General features: G+C 39.8%; 5 protein-coding genes across 6 annotated transcripts in view; 3 read left to right on the top strand and 2 right to left on the bottom strand.

The window, feature by feature from the left end:
• RB195_015868 (uncharacterized protein) overlaps positions 1-1484 on the top strand; it is a gene marked incomplete at both ends in the record, with an annotated part of 20792 nt that extends 19308 nt beyond the window's left edge. The window contains 3 exons of the mRNA XM_064206782.1: positions 140-224; positions 696-775; positions 1247-1484. Of these exons, the coding sequence (XP_064062663.1) occupies positions 140-224; positions 696-775; positions 1247-1484 (403 nt within the window). The remainder of the gene's footprint in view (positions 1-139; positions 225-695; positions 776-1246) is intronic.
• The window catches only part of RB195_015867 (uncharacterized protein), a gene marked incomplete at both ends in the record, with an annotated part of 5675 nt that extends 3369 nt beyond the window's left edge, over positions 1-2306 (bottom strand). The window contains 3 exons of the mRNA XM_064206781.1: positions 890-1076; positions 1846-1953; positions 2145-2306. Of these exons, the coding sequence (XP_064062662.1) occupies positions 890-1076; positions 1846-1953; positions 2145-2306 (457 nt within the window). The remainder of the gene's footprint in view (positions 1-889; positions 1077-1845; positions 1954-2144) is intronic.
• A 3540-nt stretch (positions 2307-5846) lies between these two features.
• Positions 5847-16122, bottom strand: RB195_015866 (uncharacterized protein; the record flags this gene model as incomplete). Its single annotated transcript, XM_064206780.1, has 8 exons — positions 5847-5942; positions 5999-6129; positions 6227-6433; positions 7746-7860; positions 8333-8427; positions 10296-10425; positions 10491-10639; positions 16017-16122. 8 exons carry the CDS (start codon positions 16120-16122, stop codon positions 5847-5849), a joined length of 1029 nt encoding a protein of 342 aa, XP_064062661.1.
• A 260-nt stretch (positions 16123-16382) lies between these two features.
• RB195_015865 (uncharacterized protein) lies at positions 16383-19668 on the top strand (the record flags this gene model as incomplete). Of its 2 annotated transcripts, XM_064206779.1 has the most annotated exons (4): positions 16383-16432; positions 16489-16494; positions 17119-17222; positions 19556-19668. In XM_064206779.1, the coding sequence occupies 4 exons, from the start codon at positions 16383-16385 to the stop codon at positions 19666-19668; spliced, it is 273 nt and encodes a 90-aa protein (XP_064062660.1). The 2 variants fall into 2 exon arrangements, with proteins under 2 accessions (XP_064062660.1, XP_013291570.1); XM_013436116.1 differs by lacking the exons at positions 16383-16432; positions 16489-16494 and having other exon boundaries at positions 17129-17222.
• Positions 19669-19997: 329 nt separating this feature from the next.
• On the top strand, positions 19998-21044 carry RB195_015864 (uncharacterized protein; the record flags this gene model as incomplete). The annotated part of the gene is made up of 3 exons (XM_064206778.1): positions 19998-20145; positions 20559-20670; positions 20738-21044. The coding sequence occupies 3 exons, from the start codon at positions 19998-20000 to the stop codon at positions 21042-21044; spliced, it is 567 nt and encodes a 188-aa protein (XP_064062659.1).
• Between the last annotated feature and the right edge of the window lie 585 nt (positions 21045-21629).

Here is a 21629-nt window from a genome sequence, read left to right as displayed (position 1 = left end):
ATAAGCCCATTATTATATACCTATCCCTTGAAAGTCGAATCTGTGAGGGAAACGTGGGATCTCTGGCAGCAAACATCCGTCTCGTAACATTGAACTTCTGGCCACAATCAAGTGAACTCCTACAAGTCGCTCTGTCCAGATCTGCGATATCTGCATCGCAACTTTGGCTACATTGGGATGCACCTTCGTATAATTGCGGGATCGCTGAGCTTAAACTCTTGATCGTAAGTGCTCGTGCGCTTACGGAAACCGCTGGGGACTACAACAAGAACGTGTTTTATGATGAACTCAATACGTTGATATTAAAAATACCAAGCTAGCAGGCGGTACTTGTCAGAATTGATGTTTATGCAAAGATATGACTTGAGCAACAATCCGATCTGCTCGGTAAATGGTTCCACGGAGCAAACATCGAATAATGGAAATCTAATAGACCTTTGTGAGCATAAGAACCTCATTATTGCATCCATGTTTAAGAGAAGTCATTGACGCAATCAGCATACGTGACAAGGGACAACCCTATTAACGCCAAAAGAGCAGCGAAAAAGGAAGATGCCTACTCTTCAGCTTCAGCTCGATTAAGTTCTGACGAGGAAAATCCCCTTATGAGAAATCCGAAAATCTGGAGTTGTCTGGGACGTCGGATCCGACTCCGACCACCACCCAATTCTTCTCAGTTTCATGGTACGTTCCAGAGGAGTGGTGGAACTCAACATGAACCGAAGCTCGACTTGGCAGGTCAGAAAAACGAGGAATGCGGAAAGGAATTATGCCAGTGAGTGTCAATATCGGATTATGTATCAGGAAGAGAATGGGTGCTGCTGACTCTTCCACTAAGTGCATTCAGTGCTGCAAAGAAAACTTTTTCGGTCTTAACATGTTTTAACACCGAAGAAGAAGTTCGCCTTTGCATCCGCAGAGACAATATCCACCTGCAATTTAGCATGTGCTGCCCGAACTAGTACCACCAGTATAGCATCAAAATGAAGAGGTGTTCGTCCATCCTGAATACTGCCAAACGAGTCGCTGTCGGAGAGGCAACCCTGACCATCTGTAGGGAATGTCGTAACACATTGCTGAACCCACAAGCGCAGACAGTCGTTGAACTCATGCACCTCCAAAGACAGATACACCGCGATCAGCGAAGAACCCCCGATAGAATCGGAAGTTCTGGGCTGTATTCAAAAAATAAAGGCTGGAAAATCTGGAGAAGACGATGGAATTAGCACAGACCTAATCCTTCTAGGATTCGTGAGATGACGAAGATTATCCGTTCATCATGGATAGATGAAAGAATACTCGACTCGTGGAGACACGCTATCATAATATCTCTCCACAAGAAGCTGTTCGTCACGGAGCCCAAGAAGCCAAAGAACACCTTTATTGCGTGTAATGTGCAGGGTTTCGGATCGGATCATTCTGGTCCGATCCGACATCGCAAAGAAACCGCCGGCGACGAACAAGCCGGCTTTTGTTCTGCTTGACTGACGATTGATAGAATGTTCACTGTGAGGATTGTGATTGAAGTGTGGCAGATATTCGAACCCACTTTAATTAGCATTTTTGGACTTCGAAGCCGCTTTCGACTCTCCTCACCGAGGCCGTCTTCTGAATGTGCTTCGCCGCAACGGAGTTCCAGCAAAATTTGTACGCCTAATAAGCAACATTAATAGAAGAACAACCGCTACGGTCCGAACACCAACCGGATGTACTACACCGTTCCAAGTGAAAACTGGAGTTAGACAGGGGGCCCTGGTGAGACCCTTTCTCTTGAACTTTGCCGTCGATGACATAACGCGAAGGACAGCTGAGCTGAGCAGTGTCCCGCCGATGTCATTTTAGCACCGTCTGCACATCCCTTGGTGGATCTTGACCACCCAACGATGTGGTAATATTCGCTACTAGCAGCGCCAAGTTCCATGTTGGTAACCTTGTATCGACATTAGCTCCATCCTGCGGACTGAGAAATGCAAGCAGATCTGGATCCCCTCCAAGCCTTCTACGGGAATTAGGGGTGATGGACAACCTATCGAACTCGTGGATAAGTTCTGTTATTTAAGCGGCATGCTGAAAAACGATGAAAGCTACGAGAGAGATATTCAACAAAGATGATTCAACAAATTGATCAAGTGCCTGTGGCCAACCTCCATCGCCAACGAGGTCAATTCTATCCGTAATTCGCCCATCATGATGTACGGATCGGAGGCTTTGGCAGTGCCGTCGACGATGATGGGGAAGCCGGACTGCATTGAGAGAGAGAGCTGTTTATACGACTGCTGGGTTACTTCTGGCCGATGGTATGCCATAACGAAGAACTTTACTCGGAAGTGGATATGGTGTACCGGAGATGAAAAAGTCAGCATCTTGTCCGGCCTGGAGTAGTCACGAAAAACCGCTTTCGCTTCTTTGACCACGTTATGAGGCGACCGTCTGATCGTCTTGTTCAAGTTGTCCTGAAGATCTTTTCACATCCTAACTGGAAAAGGATCCCTGCTCGTAAGAGAAAGTTCTGAACGAAAGCGATGAAGGAAGATCTGAGGACACCTGGCTTTGACAGGGAGATTAGTCGAAACGTAAAAATCCGCCGCTTATGAAATAGCGACGGATAGGTAGATTCTATGCGAGCACTAGCTGAAGATTGAACAGGTTGGGCAAGCAAATCAATATGTATTCGTTTGTTTATTTTTTTCCCATTCGTTTGTATCTGTATGTATTCTTTATTTGTATTTGTACTTTTTTTTTCAGAATTGTTGGCCGACAACATGGAAATGTACGTTCAATGAGCTTCACAGCAGAAAAATGGCTAATTTTCAAAAATGTCCTACTTTCATTACTGTGTCGTGATCCTACAGTAAGTTTAAAAAATTTATCACCATCGTTTTTTTTCTAATTTTAAAAAATTACATACGCATCGTCGGTACTTGTCGTTATCCGTACAAATTAATTCATCGGCGATTGTTGGTAAAGAGTTTCTTTTTGTGAGGAAGATCCATTTCATTTCAGATTCAATAGAAATTATTTTCTTTTCATTGAGACTGTTTTATTTCTATATCATTTATTATTTTGGATTTATCGTTCGCACGGGAAAAAATCGGAAATCTTTCTTTTATGAACGCCGATACCTATGTTTGCCCAGACGTCCACGGTGCGTGTTCGATTTGGGCAAGGCAGAAAGCACGCGTCAAATAGACGATGTGGATGCGGTGCGACAGGTGCGCTAGAACTATCCGGAGAACAATAAGTGCCGACGATTATGCATCTCTTTCATTCGGGAAGAAGTAGAAATATAGATTTTGATTCTTCTAATTTAATTTGCTTATGTCCTATCCTGATTATTTACACGTACATGTTAATATTACAATTCAAATACTCGAATTCTGTTGGGTCCTATTCTATTTATTTACACGTGCAATTTATTATTTACAATTAAAATTCAGGAAAAAGCCTACTCTACATGGAGCAAATTTATAAGTTTTGTGATCTACGAGATCAAGGATTCCTACCTCGAACAGGTCACTTTTATTTGTACCGTTTTATAGAAGAAAAGAAAGCTTTTTGTTATCATTTTCTTTTTTTTATTCAGCTACTTATTTATCAGCAAATTATAAGATTCAGTTGCTACTAGCAGACAGCAGTTTACTAGCAGAGTCTATACATTTCTCCAAACAGATAACGTCTATAATTATGTATGCGTTAAGAGTTGATCGTCTCGTTACTTTCTACTTCTTATACTTCTTAAACGTAAAGATGAGCCATAGAAATAATTTAAGTCCTTGTTGGTCTCCCCATCGTTTTTTTAAATTCTTCTTCTTACTGTAAAGTAGTTTAATTAGTTCCTATCAAAAGTGTAATACTTTAAAGGGAGCGTAAGCGTATCACAAAAGCGACAACGTTGGAATATCTGTCGGGGAATGTTCAGCGTATAGGATAAAAGTATGAAGCTCAGTTCCCCCCAAATCATCTTGAAAAATCAGTGGGAACCGCTTTATTTCCAACGAGAATTCTACATAGATTTGCGAGCGCTCGCTCGTGGATGCGGCGCTTACATGAAGGTGCAGCGTTCTTACGTACCTCGTAGGAAATAGGGCGGTTCCCACGCCGTTCTTTTTAGGACGATTAGGGGGAATTGAGCGAGGCCACACTCTTCACCTTAATCTACCCTCCGATCCCTATATTTGTCTACAAAGATTCCAACGTCGTCAGTTCCGTGATAGGCTGCCTTTAAGCATTGTGTTTCATTACAGGTTCGACATGCTCGCTCTTCTTCATGTCCACAGATCGCCGAGCTCGAAGTTTTCCGGCGACCTGATCAAAGGCATAAGTCTATATGTCCTAGGGTATTGTTTCCACGTAAATAGATTAATTCACTTTAAATCACCACCGAAATGGTGACACGAGTACGAGTTTTAGCAGATTTCTGAAAATTTTGTTATTCTCTTATTCTCGAAGCCATAGGTATTCCTCTACCTTATTTCCATTATTAGGATGATCAACAAATTCCTACGTTTCTCTCTTATTAGAGATCTCATACAGAGCGAATCATGTATGGAAAGTTTTATGTACGTTTTTCTTCTGAATTACCATAGGGATGCATTATTAAATGTGCAGCTGTAGCTGCAAAAACATCTGAATTCTGTCATATCTTTGTACCAGATTGTGGTTGTTGTGTCTTTTGTTGCTTGGATTGAATTTCTCCTCTTTAGGTGTCTAGTCTTATTATGTTCAACGATTTTTAAAGTGTTTTAAGAGAATTAATTTCTTCAAAACCTACGAGAACCTGCAATTTTTGTATACCGACGTGTTTTGATTTGGTAAACAAGTGACTTGTTCGACTGTTTTTGCAAGAAAAATTAGTGCATCGGCCAAGAAAAGGTTCATTCATTCAGAAATGGGGATGTGTCAACAGCGATAAGGGGAGCAAGGTCCCCCTTTTCCAAATAAGACAATTGACCCCGAAAACCTACAACTGGATGAATGTGATGTATGCTTCGATTGGCGCGGAGAATGGAGTAATAGGAGTCAAAAAGCGAAAGAACTTACGCAGTTGCAGGTTTCGGTTGCGGATTTTTGATCCCGACTGTAAATCGAAACAGTAGATTCAGTGGTCCTATTCCTGTTATGAACAACAAAGTTTGCAATATTTACCAGCCGAATTCAGTGCTGGGGTTTACTCCGAAACATCGGCCTAATAAAGGTCCCATCTAAAAACGTCGTAGGCACACTAATAGAAAACATGGGCGGAAGTTCCCGAGGTTCCAAGATAGGAGAACTTTTGAATTAATGGTACCAGCAATGCTCTTTTCACTCCTTACGAAAAGACCAGTTCTGGAAGTGTTTGAATGCTAAAACTGTTGAAGGATCTCGCTTGCTCCTTGCACTAATGGCGCAACTGACGCTTCTAATCAAATATCCACAGAGGAGATAACCTCATTTATGACTTAGCACTCTTGCTATGCGACTGAAGATGAGTGGCACTTGCTGCATAATGACTAGGCTTCTCTAACATGTTAATTTACATCTCTTCTTCCAAGGAAATCTTACAAACACGTACGTATATACATTCAAGTGATACAACGATGAAAAACAAACTGCATGAAGGCACACCTTGCTACAAGCAAAGTAAAATATTAAGTAAAACATAGAACATAGAAAAATAGATTACAGGTTCGAGTGCAAACAATTTCAAAGCTGCGATGAGCGATCACAAGTCGCCTGTTTACATCCATTTTAGATGAATGTAAACATCCCGTGATGAGATGTCACCCTCAAAATTGAGCTTGACAAAGTCATTCTAGCTATAATTCACAGATACAACTAAATATATTACAACTATTCATAGATTGATATCATCTGCCGAAAAAATTTCCGAAGTTTCCACCCAAGTTATTGAGATCGAAGCCGGTGAATTGTTGCAAGATCTGACCAGCGGCTGCAGCTGCAGCCTAGAAGGCAAGCAAAAAATTGGTCCCCTACTTTTTTCTCAATTAAAAAGTAATACCTGCTTTCCCTGTGGACCCCCTTGCCGAATAGCCTGTGCATTTTGCAGACCTTTTTGAATGAGACCCAAAAGCCCAAGATCTTCACCATCACCACCGGCAGGAGCAACTGTCGGTTGGGGTCCTCCAAGAGCTGGAAAAGTACCCTCTTACTTAGGACAGTTCAAATTTGAAATATTAACAACACTACCAAGTATACGAAGTGGTACCGAAGGATGATTCATACTCACCGCTACCCAATCCAGGAAATGTGCCAAAAGGTCCTCCTCCTCCGCCGCCACCAATTCGATGCTGTGGTTTGTGCTTACCGCCCAACATTCCGAAACCGGGCTGTGGCGGAGGTGGTGGCGGCGGTGGTGGTGGTGGAGGGAGTGGCCTCCATGTGGTAGTGGGCGAAGGTGGCGGCGGTGGTGGTAAGGTAAATGGAGCTGGTGTAACTGAAAAATAAGAAACTAGATCCACAGTTTTGAAGTAACCCAACAGGTAAAACTGTGAAAAATCAGGAATAATCAAAGTGCAGTACATTAATTCATTAAATCTTGCAATTGAAACGTCCTCATATCTTGAAACCTCGGCATACTTCTGTTTATGTTTTCTAATAGTGTCCCTACGAGGTTTTTAGATGGAACCTCTATTTGCCTGACGTTTCGCTTTTTCGCCGGCTTCAGAGACCCGAATACAGGTTGACTGGAACAATCCTACGTTTACTCCGTCAAGTATCACAGCACCCTGGGTCAGTGTTTCGATAATCGTTCAAGGTAACGGAACCCATATACATTGAAAATAGTCTTACGTAGTATTCCACCGGATGTGTACCAACTGGAATCACACACTAATCACTGCTCAATGTACAAACGAATGAGTATTGTTATGGTTTCCGTTTCCACTACCTTGAACGATTATCGCAACACTGACCTAGGGTAGTGTGGCACTTGGCGGAATAGACGTAAGATTGTTCCAATCAACCTCTGTTTAGGCCTCTGAAGACGGGGAAAAAGCCGAAACGTCAGGTAAATAAAGGTTCCATCTAAAAACCTCGTAAGTACGCTATTAGAAAACATTAAATCTCGAAGTACTCAGTTGTCTTTACTACCTACTCTCGCCAATTTGAAACACCACTCTGGATTAATTCCAAGTTTGCACGCACAGTCATATCCACTATCAAACTTCACAGCCGATTCTCACTTAAAGGCATCACCCCGCGAATCTGGAGTGGTACGGATTTCCGGTGGAGTATTCGTATACGGGGTGGGTGGCAGATTATGGGGAGGAGGGTGATTCCGTTCATTTCTTCCTAACTGCCGTAGAAAACGGCCCGGAAGATACGGCTTCGAGCGTTTCGGCGCACTATTTTCTACAAGGAATTCGATTGGAGCGCGCCAGCCCTGTGCGGCGCAGATCTTCCGGGCCGTTTTTTACGGCAATCAGGAAGAAATGGACGGAACACCCCTTTCCACAATCTACTATCCCGTATATGAATACTCCACCTGAAATCCGTACCACCTCAGATTCGTGGGGTGATGCCTTTAAAGTTTTAAGTAGATTATGGCAAACTGAGATATGTTGGATTTTTTCGCACATGTTAGTTGGGTCATAGCTTCTTCTTATCGAAACGTCAGCTAGTGGTGTTAGAATTTCTCTTGATTGCTTATTTTCACCTAAGTGACCCATCTGGATACCGGTGAGCGAAAAGAGACAAGCTATGAAAAAAGAAGAAAATTCATAAACGAAACGGTACACGAAGCTTACGTTGGTTGCACATGTTGGCAAGTTTCTGACAAGACTGTAGATCACTGAAGAGATTAGCATTAGTGTCCGCTGTCGTGCATCCAGGAAACCAGAACTCATCACATTGTAAAGTCTCCTGAAAGTTAGCCTGTTTACTTCCATTTTAGCACCTTCATAGAACGGTAACACTACTTCAAGATCCTATCTAGCGTAGGGAAAAGCATACTTCTAACTTTTCTCATTGATTTCCGTAAGCTTTAGCCAAGGTCGGTATCAAATCGAATTCAAAAAACAACAAATCGACTAGTGCCTACCTCATTTATCAAATGCTTTTGTTCTTCGAGTTTGCCTATCGTTTGAACGCTTTCTAGAGGGTAATGAGGATAAATCACCTATGGATTCGATTCCCCAGGATAACCCAACGATAACCCCGAAACGTAGGCGGTTAATGAAAAAGGATCAATACCACTCTTGGCTACAACTCAAACAAATCAATAAAAAGCTACTCACTCAACATGCCAAGATTCAAGGGAAGTCGAACATAGGCAATACTTCTAATTGTTTGAAACATCTTTGGAACACACTACAAATAGAGAAAACAGACCAACCTTGTTATAAGTGTACATAACTTTGAACCCGCAAAATCTGCCATCAGGTGGACCCATCTGGCAGATATCCGTTGGATTTATTACCATCGGTTGTCCTGAAATACTTCGTTGTTTTCATGGTGCCAGATAAATTCTTGTTGCACAATACTGTTTCTGCAACAAAAAATGATTCTGTCATCCTCAATTAATTTCCGCCTCTTATTATTACATCGATCTTTGCCGAGAAAACAGAGGAATTTCTCATCAAGACATTCCATTTTTCCAAAAAAGTTAGTCCACGATTAAACTGTACTTTAAACATGAATAAATGACGTCAGTTTCCTCGAAAGTAAACATGAACAACTGTCCTACGGATGCATTACCAAGCGGTTTGGGAATCGTCCTAAGTCACTCAAGTTTTTGTGAGTTTCCTGGACTTTCATTTCTAAATAAGTTGCAGGACGTTTCACGGCGAAAAGGTAGTTGAGAGAAGGGCACTTAACATTTAAGGCTCAAATCAAACTGCCCTCAAACTGCACATTAGGACGTTCCTTGCGTACAAAAACCATTCTTAACTGTGAAACGGTTTTCCCATCTAAGAAGCCGACAGTTCACCAATCGACAGGTCATCACTAGAAATGAATAGCTGCGTATGTCGGAGCCTTAAAACCTAAGCACCAATCTTAGAGGATCTGCAATATATAGACTAAAACTACAAAGATAACAAAGGAAGATGAAGCTAGGACCACTAATTTTTTAACTATTACTAGTTTTCATGGATCCTCGAAGACTGATGCTTAGGTTTTAGGGGCCCGACCAACTTGGCTACTCACTTGCAGTGATGAACTGTCGATTGATGAACTATCGCCTTCTCACATGCGAAGGACATTTGTCACTTATAAACGGTTCTTGAATTTTACGGATTCTTTGCGCTCTGCTCTATGGAAGCTTTGCGTTCAAAAGTACAAATCAACTAAAGCACCGTTCAGTGCTTCCAACTATCTTCGAGCCGAACTACTGTCCTATGGATACATCACCAAACGGTCGTGTATTCGTCCTAAGTCACTCAAATTCTGAAACGCTCTACATATAACCGGGTGAAAGCGACATGATGCATGGACCAGCTCCGTAATCGGCTGCTCTGGAAGTGGTGCAGTGGAGAACGCAGTCAGAATCGACGTGGGACTATTGCGAAGTGCAACGATACATGGTGCTACTAGCGGGCGCTCTGGATTCTAACCGCTGTGCTCCATCGCGTCGCTTCCTGCGCAGCAGCTTACGCAACTGCACTGTGCTTTATGTCGTTTTGATCTTACTATATTTGATATGTATGTTTTGTGGAATTTAACTCTAAAAATACGCAATGTTTCACTGCCCTCTCCTTTGCGTTACACTGAGGAGAGGTGAAGTATTGCTTAACCACTGAACATTCTAACCATTTACATATTTACATTCTAACCATTTACTTTCAACATTGCTTACTGATCAAATCACAGCAAATGTCCATCCCCATATCGTTTATGTCAAAGCTTCTAATCTTGACACGATCTTTAGAGTCCTTGAAAACCAGTTCCTAAGGGAAAAAAGCTGTCATTTCTCGGGCAGCATTACACTGATATAGTGCAGAAAAACAGTTCACGTTTACTAGTGCTTACGCAACCAAATCTATCAATCTTTCGTGGTGTTAAAGATGGTGAAAAATGTTTATCTTTATCATCTGATGTATGGCTGAAAACGTATCGTGACCATTTGGTTGTTTACATGTTTTCCAGCCGTAGCCGCCGATGTTTATGTTTTCGAATGTCTACAACAACCTTGCAGGTCAAAAACTTCACCTAGCGCACATTCTCTACCCTTGGCGAGGACGCGATGCGGTCTCTCTAGCAAACATAAGTACTAGCAAAAACACACATGCATGTGGAGTAGTAGCAAATAGAACTGAATCCATTAACTCTACTATACCCTTACTGAAAGATAAACTCACCCTTATTCCCACCGCCAACGTGCTCTTTTCTAGGTTTATTGATAACCATAGGCATTGTCACTAATGGAGGTCTGATGCCCGTCACTTGCGGAGGTCCAACTGGCTTACCTCCATTTGCGGCAACGAGACACTAGAAATCATAGATTGGAGAGGACTTTAAGGAGAAACACGAACTTCTAAAAAAAAGCAAAGCACCTCCATTGGAACAGGCCGACATTCATTTGCACTTGCTTCTTGGTAGTTCGAGTTTGGCCTCATGCATACTTGACGCGGAAAATCACATTTGTACGGTGCACAATCGACGGTGGCTACTGTGGTGTAGTCGCCGGAAAGGAATGAATCACCTGAAGGAAAGGAATGAGTCATCTAAGAGAAAGAGCCATTATCTTTGGAGAGAAGAAAACCTGTTCGAGAAACATGCATGCTATTTTATGGAAAAAACATAAACACAAAAGAAGTGGACCGCGAGAAAAACCACCAGTTTTTTTTTTTTTATTTGCCTAGCTTTTCTCGACTTGAAAGTCGAAAATGCTTTCTTAATTTAGAATATCCTACTTTTTAAATACAACTCCAAAGCAATTTCAATCAAATTATGAGAGAACACAATCAGTTCCATAACAGAATTCGAATAGAGGATATTGAAGTGTTCAAATTATTTGCTTCATATGAAAATGAGAAGTTCGATGCAACACTAATTCGATCGACGAACGTTTTTAGCAAAGCAAAAATCAAAAAAAAAAAACGAAAAAATGCTATAAAAACTGGAGGAAAACAAAATAAATTGCTATGTACCGATCCTGCAAAAATATGGATCCATTTGTTCGGGGAACTTTAAAATTGGAAAGAAAGCGCAAATTTTGTGAAATTTCGGACTTTCTCAAGCTCGGACAACTCTGCAACTCCGTTCTTGTTATGTCTGCGGGATCAAATCAATGAAATAGAAAATAAAAAAAAGAAAAAAAATTGATAAACAAGAACAAAAACACATCACACCAGAAATCAATGAAGTTAGCTCGAATTTGTATATTTCTTCAGCTTTTAGCCGTTCTGCCATTCAGCCATTCTGTTTGAATACATGTTCGTTCCCCTTCCCTTGGTTTGACCTTCTAACATTCCCATTGTTTTCTTTTCCCATTCGAGGCGAAAAGAACGAATAGATCAAAGAAACCAGTATAGCTAACATCTTACAAAGCTTCACCTCAATGAAAACGAATCACCAAAACAAAAACATGTTCGTCGCTATAAACGAAGACAAAGCGATGTTCTGCTGTTTTCAGCTACGTCACAGATGATGACAGGCAAAACACCAACATTTAACCAGTTCTTTAAGACGTGACGTCGACAGCAATCTTTTCCACCTTATCTATGACTACCATCGACCAGCTTGCTTCTCTCTGGTCTTTGGACTTATTTATGTATGCAAAATGTAGAATTGATTAATATATAAACGCAAATGGCAAGCAAAGAACAAAAGTAAACACGAGGAACCATAAAAATAGATTTAAAAAAAAAGAATTGTGAAATCAATATACCATTCATGTAAAAAAAATAATTCTCCTAGGAAACTACAAAACTCACTTCAGAGTTCCTACCGTAAGCAATTTTTGAGTCTTTCTGTAACATTGTTATAGCTTCAATGAGATATAGTTACTAGTAATAGTTACAAGGTAGGGGAAATCGAAAGATTTCATCGTAGTTTAGCTTCTGCTTCATGAAAACAAGCTGTTCCCTAAACTTCCCCTGAATCGACTCGCAATCCATTTCATGTGATGCGTCTCGCATACTCTCTTTATGCTGACGTTCCCCTATTTATCCACGATCGCCGATGACTCACCGTTACATGCGGCCAGCTTGATCAGCAATGCTTTCAATCTAGTCTTTCACAGGAGAAAAGAGTTTTTAGAAGGAGAAGAGTGCAGTAGAAAGGAGGAGAAACCCTTGAGTGTTAGCAACCTTGAAGGGACACTCCTATTTCAGCTTCGCTTTAGAGAAGTTAAATTTCACAGGAATGAAGCAAAAGCTGAACGCGGAAGTGCACATGTTAGAAAATATAGAAATGTTGAGAAAACAATTCCCAAGATCTCAAATTCTGAAATATTTACAAATTTCCCCATGTTACACGTCTTCGTTTTCGTTTTTTTTTTTTTCTTTCACTTTCACGCTAAAATATGCAGAGAAACAGACTGCCGCGAATAATTAACTACTCGCAAAAACCTAAACATTTACAAATTTCCAGAAAGTTTAAAAAAAATATTGAGGAGGAAAAGAAATAAACCCTCTCAAATAGCACTTTACTTTTGATCTTTTAGCCGCTTTGCTAAAAAAAAATCACGACAATATGCTTCTAATATGAAGAAATCAGCCCCATCCGAACCTCATTACTCGAAAAAAGAGATCAAGCTGACAAATCAATGAGGTACTCGTACGACCGAGATCCTACCAAATCAATTTTTAGCCTAAGTCATCTACTTCCTATGTTTTTGACCTCGAGATGTGCTCTAAATCAGCCACCACGCAAAACTACACGCGGTCCAGGACACAATAATCCTCTTCATCCATAGAATCTGTTGTGTCTTCTTCGCTATCTAGGGACATTACGTATGTCTGATGTTACGCAATCTCCACCATTCCAAACCACTTGACATTTTGTTGTTGTCAAAACTGGTACTTCTCTCAGATTTTTTTCTTTTAAGTACTCTTAGAGCCCTTTTTCCACACTTTCACTCTCCGACCCGAAGCCTAGTGTAGTTGTGCAAGCGGCTGCGTTCAAAGTAGCGCAGGTAGGGACAGCGGTTGTGATCAAGAAGAGACCTTACTCACTTTTAAAGTCCGCAATTGCAGCAAACAGAAAGCCCCATCTCGATCGCAACCACTAGCTCTACAGCTTTACTTCTAGCACTGGTGCTTACGTAATTGCACCGTTCTTAAGGTTGCTTTGACCCTACTGAATTTCTGGTTCTCTGAATGACTTCACAAATATTTATAGTTTTCTTCATGACTCCTCGTCCACAAACGCATGCATCTTCTATGCATCTCTTTAAGTCTAAGTCATAATGAACGTAATTCATCATAAGGAAGAAAACATTCGAAGGAATACAAGTCATTTGGGGAAAAAGTGGAAATAACATGTGTTTCGGCAAAATTTATGCTTGTCCATTGAGTGGCAGCAGTGTACAGAGAAGTGGCACTTCTTTGCACTCGCCCATTCTGTTTAAGTGCTTAATCATTAGCGAGTATCACTTACAGAAAACCTCTTAAAACCGTAGTAATTTAACCGTTAAAACCCACTGTCAAAGCGTAAAATAAAATCACATTTCCTTATACAAATAAAGTGGATGAATACAGACTTGACATAGTGAAAACGGTCTATTACAACCTCAATAAAGTAAGTTAATTTTTAAATTTCTTTGTTTTGAACGTGATGAATTTATTTTGTATGGAATTTCAAAAAAAAAGAAAAAATAGATCTGCAACTTCAGTTGACTTTTTGAAAAAAGGCATGGAATTATGTATCATAGCACTGAAAGTATGAACACCTGAGTCACCGATTTATGAGTCAACAAATTTATGAGCTGATTCAATGAATGAACAAAAGGAACGTATATAAAATAAAATTCCGTCCTCATTAACAATCCAGTAGCCTCACTTCCAAAGATGATGGAGGAATAGTGTTTTGAACTGAACAAATCAAGGACCATGATCAACTAACCATTTGTTGCAGTAAATGTTTAAAAAGAATAACAGACCATTTAGTCAAACCATTTTTGAAAGGAAATAAGCAAACAGTTGGGTTGGCGCCAGAGGCGTGTCATGGAGCTTCGGTTTAATTTACAAACAAAATGAAAGCGTTCTAATAAATTTTTCATACAGAAAGCCATCTGTCAACTTATTAACATCATGCTATAATATTACAGTTGTTGATATTTCATTCCGTACTTTTATCACTGTGTTTCCATGAAATTGTTGCGATTTCAAAAAAGGCCTTCTGTATGGAAAGGAAGTATAGTCGGATCATAACGACATGAACCACGGTTTAGTTGCGTAAGCGGCTGCGCTCGAAGCGGCGCGGCGGAGCGTAGCAGTTAGGTTCGAGCAGGGACCCTTACTAGCACTATTCATCTCTGCAGTTCGCGGTGGTCCCACGTCGATTCCAACCACCATCTCAACCGCGCCGCTTACGCAACTGTGCCGTGCTTCATGTCGTTTTGACCCGACTATATGTCATCATTGTTTAGACACTTGGCTAATGTTCTTTCTTTAATAGAAAAAAAGTGAGTTGAACATATTTGATTGTGTCTCTGCACATAATAAGCGATTATTGATCGAGAACTGGACCAATCCCACATATTTTCTTAAGTATATATTCATGTTCTAGCAAATCTTTGACAAAACCTAAAAAACGATATGGGAAATATTATTGACTGGCTAACATCTAATACTGATAGAGCGAATCAAAGTCGAAAAGAACACGGAATAAAAAGGAAGTCAAAGAATTCTGAATATTTACTGTATGTCGGCAGTCTACGGCATGTTCTCAAACCAATTGATGGAGTCAAGCAATGAAAGAGTAAGAAGAACGCTAATCCTGTGGTGTAATCACACACAACCAGTCAAAAGAACTTGATTTATGGTGCAATATTGCGTGAGCGATTACGCAGGATGCGGTGCTGTTTTAATACATCTGTAGATGATTGAAAGGGTATCATTACCGTGCAACAGGTGGTTGCCGGTGAAACTGAATCCAGTGAATGTCACGGCTAGAAGTTTATGCTGGATTTATCAGGTACGAGTACCTGGATGCGATAAAATAGCCCGAATTTGTGACCAAATCCCCTCTTCAAAATTCAGCTAATGTAAAATTCTTCGTGCATCGATGATTGATTTAACAATTTGTTCAGCACATCCATCCCATATATCATCGCTTCAAAAAAAAAGAGAATTTATGAAATACAATGGCAACAAGAATGAGTAGATAATATTTGGGACGTGTCAGATCAACATAAGTACTGGTCTTACGTTACTCTTTCATTTTCTTCTCTTTTATGATCAAAAGAAGAAAAAAAAACGAAAGGAAATGATTATATTTGAAAAATGTGACAAACCAAAACTACTCTTTTTAAAGAACAAACTATAGAATGGATCTACTATAGAGATGTTTGATACAGAAGAAAAAAACGGTAACGAAACAGGGACCTCTGGAAACTGTCCTTTCGAAGATTCGAATCGATTTGTCCTTTCGAAGAAGACAAGTTTCGAAGATTTTTCAAGATTAAACGGTCCTACAATCCGTCAACAAGTCCATTTTTCGCCTTTTCCACTGAAGGTAAATTAGAACGGATGGGTTCAGACAATCAATAGTACTCGACACCGTTTTCCAATCAAATTCCCTGTTCTTACTGTGTTCCTCTCGGGATACTGAACATCCATCTAAACATCATACAGATGTGTTGTATTATCTGCATGGAACATCGCGAGAGCGTTGGCGAGAACAGAGATAAGCGTTTCTCTCTAGCCGCCACGACGAGAAGAAAAATACTGTATTGACAACCGTATCGAGGAAAAAAGTTCACCAAAAAGGATTTTTCTCATTGCAGGATGCCGATGTTAGCATTTGAGCGTGGAGAGGAGCAACGTTAACAACCACGAAATAAACCTCTAAGTGGAAAAGGAGAAATTTATATCTAAGAAGCAAATAACAAATTATTTGGATGTGTAACTTACATTCTTTGACGTCGAATAGAACTTCAAGGAATGCGTCAAGCTCTTTGGGTAACTCTGCGCTTGTCGCAGCGACAACTGTCAACAAAACGGCGACCGGCCAGATCATTAAAATTCGATGTCGATCCGAGAATCAGGAAAGGAAATCTTCAGATTCTTCGACTCTTTCGAGAATCACCACCGAACAACCCGGGATACGGTGACAGCTGACTGCGAGTTGCGTGAGCAGTACTGTAGCGATGACTTCTAGCGCATATGTAGCCGGAGTTGAAGCAATGTCGACTAATCGCTGAAAATCGTCGTCGACGCACACGCACATGCTGCGCTTTCCACACAGAAGCGAGTTTCACATCCTATACAGGTTTCCAAATGAAAATCATCTTTGAATTACGCGCCTATCTGAATGCAGTTCGACTACGGTAACGAACTGCGTCTCCTCGAACACTCTGCTCCCTCCGCAGCGCCGTTTGTCCAGCATCAGGTGCGGTCTTTGCGCCTCGTGCGCATTCCTTAGCATATTTTTGTTATTTATTTTATAAAACACAAAGTACGTGGACTTATATTCCCACTATATTTCGAAATCCCTGTTTTTTCGTTCATGTTGTGTTGCTATTGGGATTCTCGTGATCTTCAATAACATTTGTACAGTTCGAAGTTCTGGGTTGTACGATTATGACAGCCGATCTGTAAATATTCCCAGAGTCTTTGGAAATCGTATCCATGGTCTCCCGGTCAGGGTTAACCGCGAAATCAACACGAATTCATCAAGTGTTGTCGTAGCTGGGCCAAATATTCCTTCTTGTTATTATTACTGTGTTCAGTTACTTATTTCTTATTAATCTAATCTTTCTATTGTCACTTTTCTCGGACAATTCGTTAGAAAATCCCTGTCCTCTTTTATCGTTGAAATGCAGAGATCCGTTGCATTTTAATTATTTTTAGTGCAATAAATTCATGTCGTTGGAGCTTAGGCCTTCATTCTTCAAGTTGTGTTCTTAGTTGCCCTTTTTATTATAACTCCGATTCCGTTTCCTTGTTTTCTTCCTTAGCGTCTTATCCCTTCACTATTGACTAAAGAGTAATTTATTAAATTTTTCTTTTCTAGCAGTTTCGAAATGGATCAGTTCCAAGCACTCATCGAACCTGGTCGCCAGTTTGCCAGGGATTCTATTCGGTTGGTGAAACGGTGTACGAAACCCGATAGGAAAGGTTTGCAGTTTTTTTTTCGTTTTCCACCATTTGTTAGTTGTTTTTATTTACTGTCTTTGTACTTACTGAAAGCGTTGTCTTCCTTACATTAAACTGTATCTCTAATACAGTCACAGACTAACGAGGCTTTCCACTTTGTCGGAATCGTCCTTAGTATAACGTTTTCAAATGAAAGTGTTATTTGTCCGGGAGACCCGACATATTCATTCTATCCCTCTTGTATGTATGTGATGTTCACATCTAACTTTTTTTCGTTGGAGTTTTGAAATTAAATTTTTATTATCAGTTAAATACTAGAAGTTTTTATTAAGGTTCTTAAGCTAAAATCATGCTATGCTATTTCCACATGAATAGCAAATCTTCATTCTTGTTCGTGTTCAATAAAATCAGGTCCACTCTTGCATAAATTAATAATGTTTGGGATGTGCGCATCATGTTATGAAACCGTGTGCGATGACTCCCTTTCTATGTGACCTCAGAATTGACCTCTAACGCATTCTTTTCAAAGATATCTTTTGCGCACCTCTGTAGCATAAATTGATAATATTTGAAATAAAAGCTAATTGGAGCGGGAGTTATCTAGACTCGTAATATTACTTTTTTGCTTCTGAATGCGAATTTCAGCTGTAGAGTGAAAACATCGTAGATTTCTTGAAATTTTCGCGAGATAAGACGACTCGTCAGAGAACAAATGTATTTTATCTAAGAGAATCGAAAATAAATAATTAAAAAAAAAACTAGTTCTGTGTGTCACTTTGCATTGAAGTTGTGCTGAAACGCCCAACTTTTTTTTTACTATGGCCCAATTCTTCCGATTACTTTTATTCTGTGATTACACTATGCAGGAGGAAAATTTTAGATTTGAACTAAAAAGTAAAGTCTAAAGGCTTCTGTAGACGATGTATCTTAAAGTTATCCAAATATGCACACTAAGAGATCAGGTGGTCTTGATCTCAAGATTACAGCTGATCAAAGACCAATATCAGATGGGATTTCACTGGAACTATTACAGAAATCACCGTAGCGGTCGACCACTGTTTTGAAACTTCTATTTTAGGCTGTCTCTTCTGTAAAAAAAAAACTGAGGTGAATATTTTGTCTCACGAGCTCAAAATTGTATTAGTAGGATTATTTGTACATACATATGTCGAACTACTTCATGAGCTTCCAAGGCATAAAGCTAAGAAACGAATAGTAACGCTTAAGTAGTCCTCAGCGGCAGCCGTCCACGAAGTTTCAATAATTCTGCTGTTTTGGGAGACTTTTCCTTTTTCTGTGGGTTATAATTTTTGGAATTAGAAAACATTTCCTAGTTAGAATTTCCTAGTTTAGATTATGAATCTGTTGAAGAAGATTCGTTCACTTTTCTTTCATGGAGAACGCTACCAGCCATCTTATTTCCCTTACATTTTTATAATCATCGTTTTGCGAATGAGGCAGTAGCGTGTTCACGTTGAAGTTAAAACTTCTCCAAGGCTTTTCTAAATTCAACTCCGAACGTGGGCACCACTCGGCATTTGGTCATTCGATCAGTGTCATGTAACATCTTTTTGTATGTTATTCTTGCTAATATAACTATATCATTACCGACTATAATTCTAAATTCGTACTTTTAATACAGCTATTGCTATTCTCATTGGCATTAGCTCAGTGTTTTTTTTTTCTTTTTTTCGCAACTACATCGCAAGGGATATTTTTGCTGAATATGTCTTATCTAATAGAATCAACTTTTCGCTAGCTACTCATCGACAACTTATGAAGATAATTTGTCACGTTAAACTCCGTATAAGTTCACAACTTTGCAAATGACTGAACACCGAACAACAGTTCCATAGCAATCTTTGTGAAAACAAATTCAAAAATTTTATTTCACATAGACGAACTGGATTCCACTCACGCATTGTAATAATTTTTGCATGATTCTTTGCTTTTGTCTTCTTCTTGAGTCGAAAATAACGCATGTGGATATTTCGGTTCTTTCCGGTTTCGAGTATTTCCTGTGCAAAACTATTGTTACCCAGTACTTCCTTCTATCGACAGTAACACAGGGCACTTAAAAGTAGCTGATCGTCTCTCTTTATTACCCTTGAGGTTAAATACTTACTTCTACTGCTTCTTGATCCACAAATACGGATGTTGAGAAAATTTATTCACGTTCCGTACAACCCATTCTATCTTTGTCGACGAAATCCTAGCAGACTCTTAACCTATCAAAGTCACAAGTTATGTGAACTAATGTACAGACAGAAAAGTACCTGCTGTACTTTTCTATTTTCAATCTTCCTTTCTTGTAAAAGTCCAATGTATCTTTTAGAAATATGTACTGATTTCAGAATACCAGAAGATTGCAGTTGCTACTGCTATCGGCTTCGCTATCATGGGCTTTATCGGGTTTTTCGTCAAGCTCATCCACATCCCCATCAACAACATCATCGTTGGAGCCTAGAAACTGCAGCCGAATTTTTTTCGAAATGTTTATTTATTACATTATTTGCTGTATGAATTTTTCGCCGATTGTTCTCGAATAGATTTTTCTTTTTGTAATCTCTGTGATTCTGAGATCGCTTTATGCGTTCTTTGAAGTTGTGTTAGTATATTTTCAAATGCAAATTTATTATAATAATACCAAATTCTGTTGTGGTCTACTGCCGTTTTACATGGAGGAATAAGATGCGCAGCCATTCTACCTGAAAACGAGTAGAGAACAACCTTGCATTTTACCGCTTTCTAGGAACATACTGCTGTGAACTTCATCTTCGTTTTTTTCACTTTACAATGGTGAAATTAGTAGTTTTAATATCCGGGAAACGGAAGTCAGGCAAAGACTACTGCTGCAGAAAATTGAAGGCAGCACTTGAGCCTTTGAAAGTTACTGTGTCTGGACTTTCGCACAGTTTGAAGGCAATCTATGCTGCGAAAAACGGTGAGTATGATGATAAATTAATGAACGGTTATTGTTTGCTCCCTTTTTCTGTCGCGGACAACACGTGGTATTTCTGTTGGGGGTGTGATGGTGTGCTTAACGTCAACACTGTTGAGATAAACACACCGCATTGTATGATTCAAATAAAACATGAGTTAATGGGGTGAACCATGCTGTATTACATTCTCACGCAAACAGTTGTGGAAAGGAATAGAATTATGGAAGTCCTAGCTGGAACTGGGATCCTTTGTTTCTTGTTTTATTCTGAAGCATATTTTTTCCCGATCCTCCTTATCTGCATTGAATGATATTTTGTAGCACCTATTTCCTGTACAATCTTGCATTTCTTCAACACCTTGTGTCCCCGAGTGATCTGTACTTTTGAAGGGAAATGTACAGATTTCCTTTTTTAGGCCTTGATTATTCGGAACTAATTTCGGACGGCCCTTATAAGGAAATATACCGTCTAAAAATGATCAAATGGGGTGAAAGCGTTCGTGAAAGCGAACCCTACTTTTTCTGCAGGTTCGATACGTGTCGTTTTACCTACAGACATATCGGTTGAAATTGCCTCATTTCCTCACTAACACAGATCTGCGATAACAGCAACATGCGAGGACGATGTAGTGATTATCTCGGACTGCAGAAGACCAACCGATATTGAATATTTTCGAAGGAACTATCATACATTGACGGTTCGTATCAAAGCAAGCATTGAAGAGAGAGAACGACGTGGATTTGCATTCGTCGAAGGGATTGACGATATGCCTTCAGAATGCGCTCTAGACGACTACACTCATGATATGACCATAGTAAACGATTCTTCTAGAGATCTGACTTGTGAGATCGATAATGTAGTCCAGCATGTTAAAAGGATATTAGAAGAAACACATACGTAATTCCCCTTCTTTCGTGCTATATTGTTTTCTTTTTCAATAATATTGTTCTATTCTGTTGCTTGTTCTTGTTACATCCATCAATTAATAGGCTTCTCCAGTTTTCTAAGGATTTCTTTGAATTTCTAGCTTGTTATGAATCAATTTCTGTGATGTTCCCATTGCTTTCCTAAGCATTCCTGAATGGGTATCAATATCTGAGTCGAGTTTCTTTACGAGTCTAACAGAACTCATTTTCTTTTAAAACCGCGCTTCATTTTAACCTTTTCATCAAACCACATTCATAACAGTAGTATAAATGACAGGACCCAGTGGTTATGTAGCTCCGAAAAATCGCAAATTCAATCGATAGTCATTATTTGTCAATTGTCACCTAGCAGCCAATGAAGGATTTAAATCCCAAACCAAAGCCAAACCCCGTGAACGAGAGCAAAAATACCGATAACCACTATAGTTGCCTGGAACAACATGGGTACCGCAGTTCATAGAAGTCTTATTGGCGTTGTATATTCGTGATAAGAGAGATTTCAAATACCTGATTAGAATCATAAAGCATGTTTGAAAGCAGTGATAACTAACTATCAATGC

Source organism: Necator americanus, chromosome V (assembly GCF_031761385.1).
Source record: "Necator americanus strain Aroian chromosome V, whole genome shotgun sequence".
Taxonomy (NCBI): Eukaryota; Metazoa; Nematoda; class Chromadorea; order Rhabditida; family Ancylostomatidae; genus Necator; species Necator americanus.
This window is presented reverse-complemented; position numbering and strand designations above follow the sequence as displayed.